Source organism: Xenopus tropicalis, chromosome 2 (assembly GCF_000004195.4).
Source record: "Xenopus tropicalis strain Nigerian chromosome 2, UCB_Xtro_10.0, whole genome shotgun sequence".
Lineage (NCBI taxonomy): Eukaryota > Metazoa > Chordata > Amphibia > Anura > Pipidae > Xenopus > Xenopus tropicalis.
The window spans coordinates 174439627-174459510 of NC_030678.2; the positions used below are offsets into that span (position 1 = coordinate 174439627).

At 44.3% G+C, this 19884-nt stretch overlaps 1 protein-coding gene across 2 annotated transcripts; it reads right to left on the reverse strand.

The window, feature by feature from the left end:
- Positions 1-8949: 8949 nt before the first annotated feature.
- LOC116408632 (proteasomal ATPase-associated factor 1-like) lies at positions 8950-19314 on the reverse strand. Of its 2 annotated transcripts, XM_031896320.1 has the most exons (11): positions 19177-19314; positions 16150-16190; positions 15826-15929; positions 14834-14923; positions 14092-14190; positions 13549-13699; positions 12546-12740; positions 12301-12396; positions 11355-11493; positions 11186-11268; positions 8950-9041 (listed from the first exon to the last, which is right to left on the reverse strand). In XM_031896320.1, the coding sequence occupies exons 1-11, from the start codon at positions 19230-19232 to the stop codon at positions 8950-8952; spliced, it is 1146 nt and encodes a 381-aa protein (XP_031752180.1). In that variant the 5' UTR covers positions 19233-19314. The 2 variants fall into 2 exon arrangements, with proteins under 2 accessions (XP_031752180.1, XP_031752179.1); XM_031896319.1 differs by lacking the exons at positions 8950-9041; positions 11186-11268; positions 11355-11493 and having other exon boundaries at positions 12171-12392; positions 12542-12740.
- Between the last annotated feature and the right edge of the window lie 570 nt (positions 19315-19884).

Consider the following 19884-nt stretch of genomic DNA (forward strand, 5'->3'; position numbering starts at 1 on the left):
CTAACAGGGTAGAGTGCCGGGAGGGTTTCTGTGTATGTTATATATATATATATTAAAAGAAGAGATAAAATAACTAAACAGAATAAACATGCGGCAACAGGGCAAATAACGAGAAATTCCCTGATATAAACGTCTTTCTCTGTATTTCCACTTTCATCCGGGAGGCGCCACCTCTTCCTTTTCTTTTTCCCCATTCCTATCCAGGTACTAAGGTGCTTACAGCGCCATTCTGAGGGTTGGAATTGGAAGCGCAAGAGAACGGACGGCTGCAGTTGGGAGATTCTCCTTGTAAAACGTCACTGTGTATGAGGGAAATATGCGGCCAAACGGGGGCCACAAGTGCCAAGGCCCAGGAGCGCATTTAAATGGTTAGTACCCCCCCCCTGCTGAACTCTATACTGGCTGAAGGGTTACTGATAATGCATAGAAGTAGGGTGAATCTCCTGTACCATATACCAGCAGGGGGTAACAGATAGCGCTCAGAGGATATCTCCTGTATTATATACCAGCTGGGCACTCTTATACTGCTCAAAAAATATCTCCATTACTCCCCTATCAGCTCCCCAGTGTAGATTCTTCTGTTCTATGATTATTTCCATGTATCCTTATCAGATTTCCAGAAATGACCCTAAAATGCACTGATTTTGGCTCGGAAGCCCTATCGGCCCTGCACTGTAGCTCAGCTCCCCTATCAATTGGCTGCTTATTGCCAGTGATAAGAAAGGGATTTTCCCTGTGACAGTTGCTTCCAGCTGCCATAGACACTGTGACAGGGACAATTTAATAGCCGGCATCATAAATCATGAGATGCCCTTGAAAATGCGGAAAAAAAGAGGATTTGTGGGGAAATGTAAATGTAGCTCAAGAACTCAAGAACCATCGATATAAGGTAAGCACCTACCCCACTGGGCCCCTTAGTGTGTGACCCTGGACACAGTCACTTGGCCTCCTAGTGATTAAAAAGTCACTAGACGCCATCATTGCTAGGAGGTCAAGTGACTGTGTCCAGGGTAACACACTAAAAGGCCCAGTGGGGTAGGTGCTTACCTTATATCGATGGTTCTTGAGTTCTAATTACCCCCTGGGGGGCTCTGCTGATCAATGGGTCTCAATTCTAATACCTACCCACTGGGTATCGATACCAGAGCTGAGCCACATTGGTCTAAGCAGGGCTCCCAGGGCGGGAATCAAAAAGGCCCATTGGTGTAAGGCAGGCTCTCTAACCGCTGAACTATCCTTCCTCCTCCCACGACTGACTGAAACACTCAGGGTTACAGCCTGCTGCTTGCCCCAAGCCCTAAATAACTAGGGGGGCTGTTTAACCCTTTTACTGCCAGCCATTTTGGTTAAAGTGGAACGTGTATTGCCAGAAAGTTTTTGAACATTTTGCACTCAATTTAGGGGCCTTTCCTTGGGGGGGACTTTTTACCCTGGAAAACTATATAAAGTGTGCAAAATTAAAAAAAAAAAACAACCTAATATGTGTGCTCTAAGTGTGTGTAAGTGTGTATAATAGTGTAAAGAAAGGGCACTTACCTGGAGTGAAGCTCAGTGTAACTGTCAGATCAATTGTAAGCTCTGCTGTTTTGCTTGGTTTCACCCAGTCTCCAATTCACAACTCTGGTGGGGGCCCCATTGGGGGGTCAGTAACAGGTTAACGGGGATTAGCAGCCTCATTGTTAGGGGGCAAGTCTCTGTCTAACCCTAGAACAATAGGGGCAAAAAGCCTCATTAACATTTTATAAACACGTAAATCACTGATTAAACACAAAGTTGAATTGATATCTTGTATATAAAGCCTTTTTGCCTCACATTTGCATTGTTATGGGAGTTTTAGCTTAATGAATGAGGCAATAATAACATTCTGAGTGAATATATTGTATACATTTTTATTTAAAGGAAAAGTAAAACCTCCCAGGCAAAATTTTAGTTTTAGCAGCAGCGCCCCCTCTGTTTAAAAGACAAATTCACAAAAGAGAAAATTCACAAAAACTGTTTGGTGAATACGGTGGAAAAACTGACAAATCTGTCTCTAATTTTATTCTGTCTCAGTATCACCCCTTTTGTGAATTCCCCCAATAGAGTCTGTGAGTGAGGGGCTCAGTAATGCAGTGGCACAGTTGGCTGTTGACTGGTTGCTAGGGTCCAAATTATCCTAGCAACCAGGCATTGATTTAAACGGGAGGCTGGATTATGAATAGGGGAGGGCTTTAATATAAATATATAAAGCAATAGTAGCAATAACAATACAACTGTATAGTGCATTTGTTATTTTAGATGTAGGGGTCAGTGACCCCTATTTAAAAGCTGGAGAGAGAGGAAGCCGATCCAAGTATAAGCCGATCCGAATATAAGCCGAGGTACCTAATTCTACCTAAGAAAACTGGAAAAACTTATTGACTCGAGTATAAGCCTAGGGTGGGAAATGCAGCAGCTACTGCTAAAGCTGGCCATACACGCACCGATAATATCCTACAAAACCTTGTTTCGTACGATATTCGGTGCGTGTATGGCAAGTCGGTGAGTCAACCGATATCGCAGGAGGCTGCTGATATCGGTCGACTCGCCAATCGGCAGGGTTAAAAGATTTTGATCGGGCGCCATAGAAGGCACCTGAGCAAAATCTGCCTTCAGGGCTGAATCGGCAGAAGGAGGTAGAAATCCTATTGTTTCTCTCTCCTTATCTGCTGTTTCAGCCCTGAATGGTTAGTGGCTGATTGAACGATCTTTCGTGTGACCAGATCGCAAATCGCCACGTGTGTGGCCACCTTTAGTTTCAATAATTAATAAAGGGCACTCAGCGTGACCCCCTGTGAACTCTTCATAAATATAAAATGTTGGCAGCTGCAGAGTAGGGAAAGGTGGATGGAGCCTCAAATAATGAGCCTGGGGTATTTGGCAGGACAGCCTAAGCCCATGCAAAGAACATCAGGGAGAAGAAGAAAATATTGGTGCCGTGCCCCCCAGCAATGTACCCTTGGGCATCCCACGGCTTTACATTTTGCCCACTTGGGGGTGTCGATAAAATGGGCAAACCCTGATGATTGGCTTGCTAATATAATGGCCACATACAATTCATATAAATACATTAGTGCAAGGGCTTTGCTTAAGGTGAACATGCGCTTTCATAGCTTTTGGCCTGCTGCTTAATGCTTTTATATATCATTAACCTCTTCTATGATTTCTAATACCCTATTTTATAGTGGAGGCTCATTATTCCTTCTATATTTGCCAGTATAAAGCCCTGGTTCCTCTCCGATGATTCTAAATCTGTCACCCGAAAGTAACCCCTTTTTCACCTGTAACGGGCACACTATGGCATCGAGGCAGTTCATTGTCGCAGGGGCAGAACTCGGTCCGTTTGCCTGCTGGGCGGAGCCAGGTATCCCCCAATTTATAGATCCTCCCAGAGGAGCGCTCACACACAGAGCTGAGATAGAGACAATGAATTATTAATAATCAGCCCTTCGGCGCGCACGCTGCACCCCCCCCACGGGCTGAAGAACTCGGCTTATACTCATGTATATACGGTAATTCAAAAAGTATAACAAAGAAAAAAACGAAGGCCAATTGCAAAGCTGCTTGGAATTAGCCATTCTATATCATAGTAAAAGTTAACTTAAAGGTGAACTACCCCTTTAGGAGATTCCCACACCTTGGGCCCGATTCACGAAAGTGCGATAAAAATGATTGCACGCTTTTTTGCGTTAAATAAGCCACGATAATTAGCACGCGATTCACCATAGTAATATCGTGTGTGTTAAGTCGCCATATCGCATGCGTTATTTTTCGCGCAACAGCATGCGCTAGTTTTAACGCATGCGTTCATTTCCGCGCTGAAAAGAATACGATCGCATGATTCACTATAACTTAGGCGCGCTAAATATCGCATTAGGCTATGCGAAAATTAACTCCTACTTCAGGCAGGCGAAAAATTATAGAAAAGTACAGTACTATAGCGGGGAATCTTTAGTCGCGATATTATACAGTATGATAGCGGGGAATCTTTAGTCACGACATTATACAGTACTATAGCGGGGAATCTTTAGTCGCGATATTATACAGTACTATAGCGGGGAATCTTTAGTCGGGATATTATACAGTACTATAGCGGGGAATCTTTAGTCGGGATATTATACAGTACTATAGCGGGGAATCTTTAGTCGCGATATTATACAGTACGATAGCGGGGAATCTTTAGTCAGGATATTATACAGTACTATAGTGGGGAATCTTTAGTCGGGATATTATACAGTACTATAGCGGGGAATCTTTAGTCGCGATATTATACATTACTATAGCGGGGAATCTTTAGTCGGGATATTATACAGTACTATAGCGGGGAATCTTTAGTCGGGATATTATACAGTACTATAGCGGGGAATCTTTAGTCGCGATATTATACATTACTAAAGCGGGGAAACTTTAGTCGCGATATTATAGAGTACGATAGCGGGGAATCTTTAGTCGGGATATTATACAGTACTATAGTGGGGAATCTTTAGTCGGGATATTATACAGTACTATAGCGGGGAATCTTTAGTCGGGATATTATACAGTACTATAGCGGTGAATATTTAGTCGGGATATTATACAGTACTATAGCGGGGAATCTTTAGTCGCGATATTATACAGTACTATAGCGGGGAATCTTTAGTCGCGATATTATACAGTACTATAGCGGGGAATCTTTAGTCGGAATATTATACAGTACTATAGCGGGGAATCTTTAGTCGCGATATTATACAGTACGATAGCGGGGAATCTTTAGTCGGGATATTATACAGTACTATAGCGGGGAATCTTTAGTCGCAACATTATACAGTACTATAGCGGGGAATCTTTAGTCGCGATATTATACAGTACGATAGCGGGGAATCTTTAGTCGGGATATTATACAGTACTATAGCGGGGAATCTTTAGTCGCGATATTATACAGTACGATAGCGGGGAATCTTTAGTCGGGATATTATACAGTACTATAGCGGGGAATCTTTAGTCGCGATATTATACAGTACGATAGCGGGGAATCTTTAGTCGGGATATTATACAGTACTATAGCGGGGAATCTTTAGTCACGATATTATACAGTACTATAGCGGGGAATCTTTAGTCGAGATATTATACAGTACTATAGCGGGGAATCTTTAGTCGGGATATTATACAGTACTATAGCGGGGAATCTTTAGTCGGGATATTATACAGTACTATAGCGGGGAATCTTTAGTCGGGATATTATACAGTACTATAGCGGGGAATCTTTAGTCGAGATATTATACAGTACTATAGTGGGGAATCTTTAGTCGGGATATTATACAGTACTATAGCGGGGAATCTTTAGTCACGATATTATACAGTACTATAGCGGGGAATCTTTAGTCGAGATATTATACAGTACTATAGCGGGGAATCTTTAGTCGCGATATTATACAGTACGATAGCGGGGAATCTTTAGTCGCACAAAATACATTACTAGGTATAATAATTATAGAAAAGTACAGTAAATGAGCTTTTGCCAATAAAATATGTACTTTGCAGTGTTATTTATTCAAGTATGTGTTTCCCCTAGAGTGACGCAGCCGGCAGTTTGCAGGGAAATGGGCATTTTTAATAAAGTAATTTTACGAAAGTATTGGCGTGTATGGCTAACATGGCGTGCTATCATTCGCGTGACTATTTATATGCGGCTACAAGTGATGAAATGTTTTGCCAGGCATGGATTCGCAGCGAATATTTGGACGTGCGGCGAATTTTTTCATGTGTTTCGCAAAACAATCCGCCAATGGCAAAATGCATAAAAAAAATTGCCACACGAAAATTCGCCACGCAAAAATTGACACAGGCTTCAAAAAATAATAGTTGCAGGCAAAAAAATTTTTTCCCGCACATTTTTGCCATTTCGGGGATCTTTCCAAAGATTTGCTAAATATTTAGTCGCACAAAATACATTACTAGGTATATTTTGGCGATTTCTTTGTCGCGACTTTGTAATCTGGCGACTTTTTGAAGCCTGTGTCAATTTTTGCACGTGCGGGGAATTTTCGCATGGCAATATATATTTTTATTGGTTTTTGGGTTTTTTTTTGCAAATAAACATTAATTCAGCACCTCTCTAGCACTCTGTGCCCTCCCAGGGCAAAATGTCGCCAGTTTTATGCTGCGTAATGTCGCGACAATCAGCACATGCGATAAATAGCGTGCATGCGGAAAATACCGCGCACGCTATTTATCGCGACAAACCTATTGCATGAAATATAGCGCGTAAAATAGCGCAAGTATGCTTATAGTGAATCGTGCGAAAAGTTGCGAAAATTAAGACGCGGTAAAATTTTTACTGCACGCTATAAATAGCGCATGTTAAATCACACTTTAGTGAATCAGGCCCAGTGTATCCATGAGTCCCATAGCCAATAGAATATGGAATAGTCTCATTGTATCCATGTGTCCCATAGCCAATAGAATATGGAATTGTCTCAGTGTATCCATGTGTCCCATAGCCAATAGAATATGGAATAGTCTCAGTGTATCCATGAGTCCCATAGCCAATAGAATATGGAATAGTCTCAGTGTATCCATGTGTCCCATAGCCAATAGAATATGGAATAGTCTCAGTGTATCCATGAGTCCCATAGCCAATAGAATATGGAATTGTCTCAGTGTATCCATGTGTCCCATAGCCAATAGAATATGGAATAGTCTCAGTGTATTTATGTGTCCCATAGCCAATAGAATATGGAATAGTCTCAGTGTATTTATGTGTCCCATAGCCAATAGAATATGGAATAGTCTCAGTGTATTTATGTGTCCCATAGCCAATAGAATATGGAATAGTCTCAGTGTATTTATGTGTCCCATAGCCAATAGAATATGGAATAGTCTCAGTGTATCCATGTGTCCCATAGCCAATAGAATATGGAATAGTCTCAGTGTATCCATGAGTCCCATAGCCAACAGAATATGGAATTGTCTCAGTGTATCCATGTGTCCCATAGCCAACAGAATATGGAATTGTCTCAGTGTATCCATGTGTCCCATAGCCAATAGAATATGGAATTGTCTCAGTGTATCCATGTGTCCCATAGCCAACAGAATATGGAATTGTCTCAGTGTATCCATGTGTCCCATAGCCAACAGAATATGGAATAGTCTCAGTGTATCCATGTGTCCCATAGCCAACAGAATATGGAATTGTCTCAGTGTATCCATGTGTCCCATAGCCAATAGAATATGGAATAGTCTCAGTGTATCCATGAGTCCCATAGCCAATAGAATATGGAATAGTCTCAGTGTATCCATGTGTCCCATAGCCAATAGAATATGGAATAGTCTCAGTGTATCCATGAATCCCATAGCCAATAGAATATGGAATAGTCTCAGTGTATCCATGAATCCCATAGCCAACAGAATATGGAATTGTCTCAAAGTTCCCATATTTGCCATAGGAAACAGTATCTGGAATTGTCTCCCCATTCCCATGAGTGCCACTGCAGTTAGTTATGGAATTTTCTCAACGCTCCCGTGAGTATCATGGCCCATAGTGTATGGCTTTGTCTCAGTGTTCCCATGTGTCCCTATATGTATATGTGTATTGTGAGAAGCAGCTTACTACTGAGAAGTCAGCCAGTGTCCAATATATATGATTTTTTTCTACCATTATATAGATAATGGTCCCCATGGCTGTGTACAATCCCTACAGTATAATGTATTGCCCTCAACTTTTTTATGGTCATAGAACCCCTCAGTGACTTCTAATATCCTTATCATTTACAGTAGGGGGTACATTATCCCTTATAATACATGAGTGATACTCTGTATAACTCAGCCTTGTGCCTTTATATGGTCACAGAACCCCTCAGTGACTGCTAATATCCTTATCATTTACAGTAGGGGGTACATTATCCCTTATAATACATGAGTGATACTCAGAGTTCCCTGTATAACTCAGCCTGCAGCCTTGTGCCTTTATATGGGGGGCACAGAACCCCTCAGTGACTGCTAATATCCTTATCATTTACAGTAGGGGGTACATTATCCCTTATAATACATGAGTGATACTCAGAGTTCCCTGTATAACTCAGCCTGCAGCCTTGTGCCTTTATATGGGCACAGAACCCCTCAGTTTATGTATAAATAATAATATACTGGAAAGGAATGTTCTATGTATATAAACACCTTTATATATGTACAGGTAAGGGAAACAATATGGCAGCTCCCTCTCATATGTTTAGTACAAATACGCAGGGAAGTAATGTCTGTGCTCACAATATACCAAACACATATATGCATCTCACTATATGATAGAAACTACCTGGCTGTTACACTCACCCTATAAATACAAAATGGCATTTCCCAACTACAAGGGAAGACTTGCCCTTTGGTCGGAGGAAACATGGGGGCAGGTTAGTAATACAGAAGGTGTAAGTTCTGCACAAATCTATCCCAGATCTGGGATTTCATATTTGCAGATGAATCCGTCCCTGCAGCACGTGTACACAAGCTTCTTCCATGCCGCCACCTGGGAAAGGGAAAAAGTGACGGGAAGATGAGGATGAGTGGCCTTAATTACATGATATCATTCAAAGTCCAGCAATGGCGGCCGGTGGTCATTCAAGTCAATGGACGGTATTGTCATGTCATTACAGGGGCTTCTGGGAGTTGTAGTCAGAAACAGGTGGGAAGCTTCACACAGACCCTTTATGTATGTATGTATGTATAACTTTATTTATAAAGTGCCACAAGGGTACGCAGCGCTGTACAGTCTTACAGAATACACAATTACACACAGGGAGGAGAAGTGTTATAATAAATAAATACAAGTGCCATGTGGTATGAGACACAGTAGGAAGGGGGTCCCTGCCCCGTAGAGCTTACAATCTAAGCTCTACGATCTCTAGATCCTTCAAATAGTAGAATAATTTCCCAGCATTCCCTTGAAACAACTTTACATCGTTATATTACCTGGAACACGGGTTGTCTATTAGGCCCAGTGAGTTGCAGAACTTGTTCAGAACCCTTCAAGGGGATATAGCAGGTTCCATTACCTAATGGGAATATTATATATATACATCAAATAGCTTCCACATCATGGCTACACGCAGTGCCTATGTACTGATCCAAAAGGCTGCTGCACCAATCACAAAGGTGCTTCTTGCATAGGTGAAATATTAACCAATAACCATAATAACCGCAGTGCCAGGCTGGGGCAAAGGGGAACTCCAGCTCCAATACATATTGCTGCTATGTACAATTGTATTTTATAGTAGTCACAGCAAGTAGAAGTAGCTATATTCTATATGCTAGATTGTGATTGGCCCCCGATCACTCAGTGTAGGGGCCAGTATTACAGTTCAGAAGATTTGGATAAACCTTTGGATAACCTTTGAGTTAACTTTTAGTATGATGTAGAGCAGTGCTGTCCAACTGGCGGCCCGCGGGCCGCATGCGGCCCGCGACCCCCCTCTGTGTGGCCCCCCACCTGTCTGGCTGCTTTGATGGCTTACCTTTGAGTAAGCATTAAATTGTATCAGTATCACTGATACCTGCCCCCCTGCATGGTTCTCACCTCAGATTCAGGCTGTAATCCCCCTGTATTGTTTAAAAATGTAATCCCCTGTGTTTTTCACACCTTTTAATCTCTGCATTGTTCTACCCCTGCAGTGTTCACACCTCAGGCTCAGGCTGTAATCACTCCCATTGTTCACTTCTTCACACCTCAGGCTCAGGCTGTAATCAACCACATTGTTCACTTCTTCACACCTCAGGCTCAGGCTGTAATCATCCACATTGTTCACTTCTTCACACCTCAGACATAGGTACTGTAGGCAGAGTATGGCACATACAGCCAGCATAGGGCAGGTAGAGTATGGCACACATAGGCAGCATAGGTCAGGGAGGGTATGGCACACACAGGAAGGGTAGGGCAGGCAGAGTATGGCACACACAGTCAGGGTAGGGCAGGCAGAGTATGGCACACACAGCCAGCATAGGGCAGGTAGAGTATGGCACACACAGGCAGGGTAGGGCAGGCAGAGTATGGCACACAGAGGCAGCATAGGGAAGGCAGAGTATGGCACACACAGGCAGGGTAGGACAGGCAGAGTATGGCGCACACACAGACAGCATAGGACAGGCAGAGTGCTGCCTGTGTGTGCCATACTCTGTATGCCCTATGCTGCTTGTGGGAGGTGAACCTGGCAGGGGTTTGTTGTGGGAGTTTGTTAGCAGTTGGAAATAGCCATTAAATGGTCCCTAAGGTGTGTAATTATGTACTGGGGGTTGCTCTGCTATCCACAGGGAAGGAGGAGGCATATGGAATTTAAGGGTATATCTTAATATGACATAATTCTTTCACATATGAATGATGGTTGATATCCCCACAGTAAGGACCAAGCATTTGGGATTTTGCTGTGCTACCACCATTGTGATAAAATAGGTGTGGTTTGAAGTGGGTGTGGTTTCAGAAAGGGGAGTGGTCAAAACTGGCTTCCATTAGCGGCCCTCCACCACGTATGGTAGAGAAATTTCGGCCCTCGGCACCGTAGAAGTTGGACAGCACTGATGTAGAGAGTAATTGGTCTTCGTTTTTTATTACTGGCAGTTTTTGGATTATTTTACTTTTTGTTCCGCAGCTCTCCAGTTTGGAATTTCAGCCGTCGTCTGGTTGCTAGGGTCTAATTTACCTTAGCAACCAGGGAGTGGTTTTGAGAACTTGATTGATATATGAATAGCAGAGGGGCTGAATAGAAAGTAGGGATGCACCGAATCCCGGATTGTCTCAGAATATTACTCTCTACATCATACTAAAAGTTAACTCAAAGGTGAACAACCCCCTAATTTTAACCCTTCCCGATCCTAATTAGCATTCGGATTTGGCAGAATCCGTCAGGGTGGGTTCGGCCAAACCCAAAAAAGTGGGTTCGGTGCATCCCTAATAGAAAGATAACTAATAAAAATTAATAATAATAACAATAAAACTGGAGCCACACAGAGCAATAGGTTTTGGCTGCCGGGGTCAGTGACCCCCATTTGAAAGCTGGAAAAAAAAGAGGAAGGCAAATAAATAAGAAAAACAATAAAAGATTAAAAAGTTGAAGAGTTGCTTAGCATTGGCCATTCTATAACATATTAAAAGTGAACCCAAAGATGAACTTCCCCTTTATTTAACCCACGCTATAACAGCTCCTACCATAACTGGCAACGTAGGTGTCTCTGAAGGGCACCAATGACAACACGGGGGTTTCTGACCAGGAAACGGTTTCTACTGCGCTTCTGAAATGGAAATAAATATTATATAATAATAATAATAATATTATTATTTTAATGATGAGCCCAGTTCCAGCGAGGCGGCTACTTACTTTGGGTTCCTGATATCTACATGGATTATGTTCCCATCGAGGCCCCCAGCCAGGACCCCCACACTGGAGATAAAGGTGCAGCAGTTAAAAGCATCAGAATCTTCAAAATCCAGAAAGTTCCGAATTACGGAAAGGCCATCTCCCATAGACTCCATTATAAGCAAATAATTCTGATTTTTAGAAATGATTTCCTTTTTCTTTGTAATAATAAAACAGTACCTGTATTTGATCCCAACTAAGATATAATTACCCCTTATTGGGGCAGAACAGCCCTATTGGGTTTATTTAATGGTTAATTGATTCCCTTTTCTCTGTAATAATAAAACAGTACCTGTACTTGATCCCAACTAAGATATAATTACCCCTTATTGGGGGCAGAACAGCCCTATTGGGTTTATTTAATGGTTAAATGATTCCCTTTTCTCTGTAATAATAAAACAGTACCTGTACTTGATCCCAACTAAGATATAATTACCCCTTATTGGGGGCAGAACAGCCCTATTGGGTTTATTTAATATTTCAATCACCCCAATAATCTCCTTACTGTACACTCTATACTGTACATTCCTCTGCCCTCCCCCCCACCAAATTTTCTGGAAATGCTCTGTCTGCCTGTCTCCTTGTTGTACAATAGTCTGCCCCCCACCAGCCCCTTTACTATACATTATGCCCCTACCTAGCTGCTCAATAACCGCCTTAGGGTGAAGACAGAGAGCTATTAGTAGCAGCTACTTGTCACTGCTACTAAAACAATGCTGATCATTTACTAATAACTGTGTGTGTTTTAGCAGAGGCAGTTCTCAGTATTGTCTATGGCAGGGCATATTCTAGAGTTTAGTAGCCCTGAGAAAGTAGCTGCTACTAGTAGCCCGGTGTGTCTTCACCCTTAGTGTGGGTGGAACAATGTATAGTAAGGAGATTGCTGCATTTACATGCAGGTCTCTACTCACTGATTGGCGGCTGTGCAGGCTCACTCCCTCCAATGACTTATCCTCTCGGGCCAGTACCACCAGCTTGCCTTCTGTTCCTACTTCCCTGCTACCTGGGAAATACAAACAGCTGCTACTCACAAGTTACAAGCTGTTGGACAATGCTTGCCTATGGCAGAGCTAGAGATCCTCAGCCGGAAGATCCCAGTGGCAGCTCTAGCTCTTAAAGGGCAACTTGATTTGTTTAAAAACCAGAACTTACTAGGAATTTCCTTGGGAGAGCCCAGATTGACTGCGTTTCCAACCTCGGCCACAGCGATGGCGTTGATAGGAGAGTAGGAGTCATCGACCACAGCTATGCAGGCGCCTTGGGCAGAGTCCCATAACCGAGCCGTGCCGTCCTGCCCCGAGGAAATGACATTCTGTCCATCGGCCACAACAGCTATGTCCAGGATACCTGTAGGACACATTGCTTCATGGGTAACTGTATCACTGTATGGGCTTCCCACTTACTCATTGTAAATGGTAAATATATATAATATATGGTAGAAATGCCACTACTGCTCCATATTGCACCACAGTGGGGATCATTTAGCAACACTGGGCACATTTGCCCTTGTGGCATTCATTGTTCTTCATGCAGCGGGTTTAAAAAAAAATAAAAATAAGCCGATCTGATTGGTTGCTATGGGTAACTGCCCATGGGCAAATTTGCCCAGTGTTGATAAATGAGCCCCACTTGTGTCCTATCCAGAGGGTTTGAGCTCTCCATTATTGTGCATTGCTCAGCAGATGCAGGCAGAAAGGTCTATGTAAATACAACGATAAGCACTCAGAGTCCTCTATCAAAAGAAAAACAGGATTTATTTTCTCCTTTTGTGTATAAATGTTCTTCTGTGTCAGACTTCCTGCTCTCAGAAAAATACTTCTACCAGTCTGCTCAGTTTGCTCCTCTCTCCCTCCCTTCTCCTGCTCCCCTTCCCATAAGAATTCACTCCCCCTCCCATGAGAAATCACTCCCCCTCCCAACTGTGTAATCTGATCTAAAAGTAGCCAGAGCTGCAGCACAGAAGCTACTGAGACCAAGCTAAAATGGCAGCTGCTATCTTAAACAAACAGAGGGAGCTTCTAGGGCTGTTACTCAGGCATGTAAAGCTTTCTGCAGAATAAGTATAAGGTTGTAGGTGGCACTAATGTGCCTAATCTATTGCCAGTAAAATGCCCAAATGCCTTTCTTTCTCCTTTAATGACATTGTTGTGGTTACTTCCTCTGTGTCCTTTCATCGTCGCTAAGCAGCTTCCATCATTCACGGACCAGACCTTCACCAGCGAATCCAACCCGCCGCTCAGCACCTCCTGCCCCGAAGGGAAGAACTTGCAGGAAAAGACGTCCCTTGTGTGACCTTCCAGCACGCTCTGCAATAACCAAACAATGGCCTCTGTATATAAGGGTATCGGCGGTGTATGGCTGTAATATGATGGGCCGGAGGCAGCCGGACGGGTGATCTATTCATGGGGGGGCTGCCACCTCTCTCTGGGGGTGCTACAGAGAGACAGGGAATTCAGGGATTTAGACCAGGGAAGTATTCAGCTACTTGTAGTTGTTTTGATTAAAGTATGGAGTGCAAGGCTGAAGCTTGAGAACGGATTTCTTATTCTTCTTAGTGTGCAGTGGGCACCCAGATCTAAGTGCCCCCCAGTCTTATTCACCCCTAGTTCTGCTCCTGCATACTGACATGGAAAAGGGGCATTTGGAATTCATGCTCGGTATGGCAGGGGGTAACCTCGGGGAAGCTCCCCTTTCCTACCTTTACTTCTGTATTATGGGTCTCCCACACCTTAAAGGTCTGATCTGTGCTGCTGGAGACTCCCAGGTCCCCTCCGCTGGAGATGTCCAAGTAGCTGACCTGTAGGAGAACGCAGGGAGACACGATGTGAGGAGCAACAAGGAAAGCATTCAAAAACGGGGAGCAGCCCCCTAAGTTTGCTCATAGCCTGTACAGAGAGATACCATAAAACTATGGCACATAGGGATTCCCCTGTACTAAGCACAATTCAGCAGGAACAGCCCCCTAAGTTTGCTCATAGCCTGTACAGAGAGATACCATAAAACTATGGCACATAGGGATTCCCCTGTACTAAGCACAATTCAGCAGGAACAGCCCCCTAAGTTTGCTCATAGCCTGTACAGAGAGATACCATAAAACTATGGCACATAGGGATTCCCCTGTACTAAGCACAATTCAGCAGGAACAGCCCCCTAAGTTTGCTCATAGCCTGTACAGAGAGATACCATAAAACTATGGCACATAGGGATTCCCCTGTACTAAGCACAATTCAGCAGGAACAGCCCCCTAAGTTTGCTCATAGCCTGTACAGAGAGATACCATAAAACTATGGCACATAGGTATTCCCTTGTACTAAGCACAATTAAGCAGGAACAGCCCCCTAAGTTTGCTCATAGCCTGTACAGAAAGATATAATTCATCTAATTATTAAAAAGGCATCTAAACATATAAAAAGGTAAAACAAAATGAAAGTAAAACTTACGTTTTTTTCATGGATGTGGGAGAAACTTGCATAAGGAGACAGAAATGTGCTGGAAATATTCTCCTCGGGGCAGGAAACAGTGATTCTATTCTGTAAGACACACAGGGGAGACAGTGATTCAGTCTCTCATGATACAATCACACCAATACCTGTGCATGGAGACATTTATTTTTAAAAGCAAATTGACCTGTAAACAAAACCTGTATGTAGTGGGTCTCCCCGAGTTAAGGCTCAGTCTTTCACGCTGTCCCCCCACATTCACTAATCACTGATCAGAGACCTCTTTGCACCTCCCAGAATTCCAAGCACAACGACACTGTGGCCAAACCAAGGGGAAGTTTCTGCTACTGGCAGAATAGGGGGACCCACAGGGAAGGCCCTGATTGGCATAGTGATACACACGGAGTGGTCCTTGTAATAAACTGCTGGCTAGCAGTGAGTTAATGCTTCTGCTGTGTTAGTTCAGGTGAAGTAGCATGATACACACTGGAACTGTTGGTATATTTACTAGAACATGGCAGGTAGATCTGGCCTGCTCCATGCTTGCTTTCAGCTTAACAGGAAGCACAAACAGGAACAGGAATATCATCATCAAGCAATGGCAAAAAAGCAGGAATGCCATTAACCAAAATGTCTACACTAGCAGGTTACTACAGTCCTGATGCAGAATAGGTCAAGGAGTAAGGACAATGCTTAGATTGTAAGCTCTACGGGGCAGGGACCTCCTTCCTACTGTGTCTAATACTACATGGCACTTATATATATATATTTATTGTATTTATATATTATATCACTTGTCCTCCCTGTGTGTAATTTTTTATTTTGTAAGATTGTACAGCGCTACGTACCCTTGTGGCACGTGGGGGTTATTTATAAACACTGGGCCAAGAAATTCACATGCAGTGTTTTTGTTTTATGCAGAACTTGCCCTTTAATCTGGGTGAAACCACCTTGTGCCACACTGAGCCCTGTGACATAGACATGGGCCGCACCTTGGTGACTTCCTGCACAACAAACTCCTCGGAGGCGGTCACTTCCGGAACCTCATCAGAACTTATTCCCTTTGACGTCAGGCTGCCGCGTATCGTGGGCTTTCCTGAAGGGCAGAAAAACAGGGAGAAATGGGGAAAATTAAAATTACAACCCCCGGCCACTTCCCCCCAAACCACCCTGGCCCCGACCTCCCCCCAAACCACCCTGGCCCCGACCTCCCCCCAAACCACCCTGGCCCCGACCTCCCCCCAAAACCATCTACAGACAAGGGGTTCAGGCCCATTGTACCGGGCACAATGAGCGGCTAAAAGAACCAAACCTACCAGGAATCCTGCACGATACCCAGACTTCCCCCTCAGCCTCCCTGTAAAGAAAAAAAAAAGTGTGTTAGCGACGGGCCACAAGGCTACACACACACAACTGATAAACGACTGAACATATTCTAAGCCCATTTGGTGTCATTTCCGGCGCCACCGTGCAGCTGATGTGTGTGCCCTATGCTTTTAGTGCAACTGTGCTGCAGTGACCCCTGGGGCTACTGACTGGTTTGGGGGTGGCAGCAACTTTGGGTTCCCCTGTGTCAATAGGTGGGACGGGGCTGGCGGGAGGAAAAAACGCAGTGGGCCCTGCCTCAGGGTTGGACTGGGAGTGTGTGGGCCCCCCAAGGGCCCCTGCACATGACCCCGCCAGGGCCCTGTCCCTCCCTCCAAGGTTGCATAAGTAGAGGCGATTGGGGAGGGAGGTCAGCTGGGATCGGGTCTGGCCCAGTGGGGCCCACGATGGCAAAGGCCCATTGGGTTTTTTCCCAGTGTCCCACTGACCCAGTCTGACCCTACCCTGCAGCCCCCACCGGCCCAGCCTGCTCCCCACCTGCAGCCTCCCACCGGCCCAGCCTGCTCCCCACCTGCAGCCCCCCACCGGCCCAGCCTGCTCCCCACCTGCAGCCCCTACTGGCCCAGCCTGCTCCCCACCTGCAGCCCCTACCGGCCCAGCCTGCTCCCCACCTGCAGCCCCTACCGGCCCAGCCTGCTCCCCACCTGCAGCCCCCGACAGCTCACTCCTCGCCACCCATACGCCTGTGCTCCCCCCATCTGGTAGTCTGGAACTGTGTGTGGGGGGGGGGAGAGCAGTATGTGGAGCACTTGGGGCCCAGCACCCCAGTACAACTCTGGGCACAGCCGGACTCTATTCTGAGCACGAGGCAGAATGGACGGAGCAGCACTGAGTGCAACTATGTGGGGCGCAACTGCAGAGCAGTAAGTGAAGGCCCCCTGAGGTGTTGCACTACTGGTACTTACATTGCATGCTCTGACTCTTGAAACAATGTGTAAGAAGTCAGTTAAAAAGCTGCATTTGTTCTGTTTCAGGAGTCACAACCAGCAGTGCAGGGAATATGAAAGCTGAGAATATAAACACTTACGTGCTGTTGTAAATATCCTTGGTGCTAGAAGCTAATAACTAAATAATTTGGTATATGTGTAACCTTGTTATCAGCAACGGGGGCTCTGAACTCAAAGGGGCTCTTGGAGCTTAAAACATAAAAACTCACCCACATTCTATTCATTCCTGTTGAATTTTTAAAGGCGTATTTATCAATGGGTGAAAGATAGAACTCACCATTTCATTAATACGCTTCTAATAAAAATCCCATAGGGACGAATAGAACTTGGGTGAGTTTTTATGTATTAAGCTCCAAACTCACATTTTTATAAATCTGCCCCTAAACCCCAGAACATTGCTTTACTGCTCATATGCACAGTCCCAGGGGCAAGAAACAAGATGGCAGCGCAGCGCTCACTAGAATGGTACCCCTTTACAACTGGTCACATATTAAATCCACATTCTGCATGGCTAGTAGCAAGGAATTCAAAGGCATGCTGCAGACTAAAAAGATGTATGTGCAGCCATGCAGCCTGCTTCTAAATGAATTGCTAATTAGCCATGCCAGGATGGGGCCGGTATTAAAGGGGTGAGGAGGCAACCCTACTTTTGAAGGAAGACAGGTGTGCCAACCATTGCCCAGGGTCTGTGTTTGGCACACCCCGGTGATTTAGCCTTTTCTTACTACTAAAAAGGGTTAATACTCTACCCTCTTGGTCAGTTTAGTGATAGGCTCCAAGGGTTAAATACCTCTTACTTACTTGGGTTTATTTAATGGTTAAATGATTCCCTTTTCTCTGTAATAATAAAACAGTACCTGTACTTGATCTCAACTAAGATATAATTACCCCTTATTGGGGCAGAACAGTCCTATTGGGTTTATTTAATGGTTAAATGATTCCCTTTTCTCTGTAATAATAAAACAGTACCTGTACTTGATCTCAACTAAGATATAATTACCCCTTATTGGGGCAGAACAGCCCTATTGGGTTTATTTAATGGTTAAATGATTCCCTTTTCTCTGTAATAATAAAACAGTACCTGTACTTGATCCCAACTAAGATATAATTACCCCTTATTGGGGCAGAACAGTCCTATTGGGTTTATTTAATGGTTAAATGATTCCCTTTTCTCTGTAATAATAAAACAGTACCTGTACTTGATCCCAACTAAGATATAATTACCCCTTATTGGGGGCGGAACAGTCCTATTGGGTTTATTTCATGGTTAAATGATTCCCTTTTCTCTGTAATAATAAAACAGTACCTGTACTTGATCCCAACTAAGATATAATTACCCCTTATTGGGGCAGAACAGCCCTATTGGGTTTATTTAATGGTTAAATGATTCCCTTTTCTCTGTAATAATAAAACAGTACCTGTACTTGATCCCAACTAAGATATAATTACCCCTTATTGGGGCAGAACAGCCCCATTGGGTTTATTTAATGGTTAAATGATTCCCTTTTCTCTGTAATAATAAAACAGTACCTGTACTTGATCCCAACTAAGATATAATTACCCCTTATTGGAGCCAAAACAAACCTACTGGGTTTAATTACTGTTTAAATAATTTTATTAGCAGACTTAAGGTAGGAGATACGAATTACAGAAAGATCCCTTATCCGGAAAACTCCAGGTCCCGAGCATTCTGGATAATGGGTCCCATACCTGTATAATACAGAAGTAAGAAGCATTATACAGAAGCATTCTCTCCCTCACAGCATCCTCACTGATAGTTGTGCTTGGCCTTTATCCATAGTATCTGGCTGCCTTAGGGGGGGGTGCATCCTCATTCTGGGGAGCGCTGCACTAAGGGTTAATGCATTAATACCAATGGGTTAGACAGCTGCTTTACATGTTAGTGAATGTGCATTGCTGAAGCAAAGGGTTAATAGTACATTCAGACCTGTAGCTTAGCAACTCCCCACATGCAAGTGTCTGCAAAGCCCCCCAGACTCTGTGTCTCACCTCAGGACCTGGTCCCAGTCCCCCTGTATGGAGAGCATTGTGGCGGCAGCAGCCATTCTTACATTGTACCACAATAACTATCTCCCTATGAATCACTGACTGCTCTGACTCAAACGGAACTTGATACCTCAGTTGCCCTCTGTGTATTGAGTGGGAGCCAATCAGGGTGCAGCCTGAGCATCAGGCGGAAGGATCTGTCAGAGCGTGCAGCTGCACTAGCCTCAGCACACAGTAGCAAGAGTGTGTTGTGGGGCAGCCTGGGATTTATGTTTAGTCTTTCTGAGAGAATCTCACTGGCACCTAAGCAGGTCCTGACTGGCGATCTGTGGGTTCTGTCAAATGCCAGGGGGGCTGTAAGGTGCCACAGACAGTCACTATTTATTGGGCTGGGGGGGCTGTTTGTGCCTCTGGGTACTGGGAATGCCAGGGGGGCTGTAAGGTGCCACAGGCAGTCACTATTTATTGGGCTGGGGGGGCTGTTTGTGCCTCTGGGTACTGGGAATGCCAGGGGGCTGTAAGGTGCCACAGACAGTCACTATTTATTGGGCTGGGGGGGTTGATTGTGCCTCTGGGTACTGGGAATGCCAGGGGGGCTGTAAGGTGCCACAGACAGTCACTATTTATTGGGCTGGGGGGGGCTGTTTGTGCCTCTGGGTACTGGGAATGCCAGGGGGGCTGTAAGGTGCCACAGACAGTCACTATTTATTG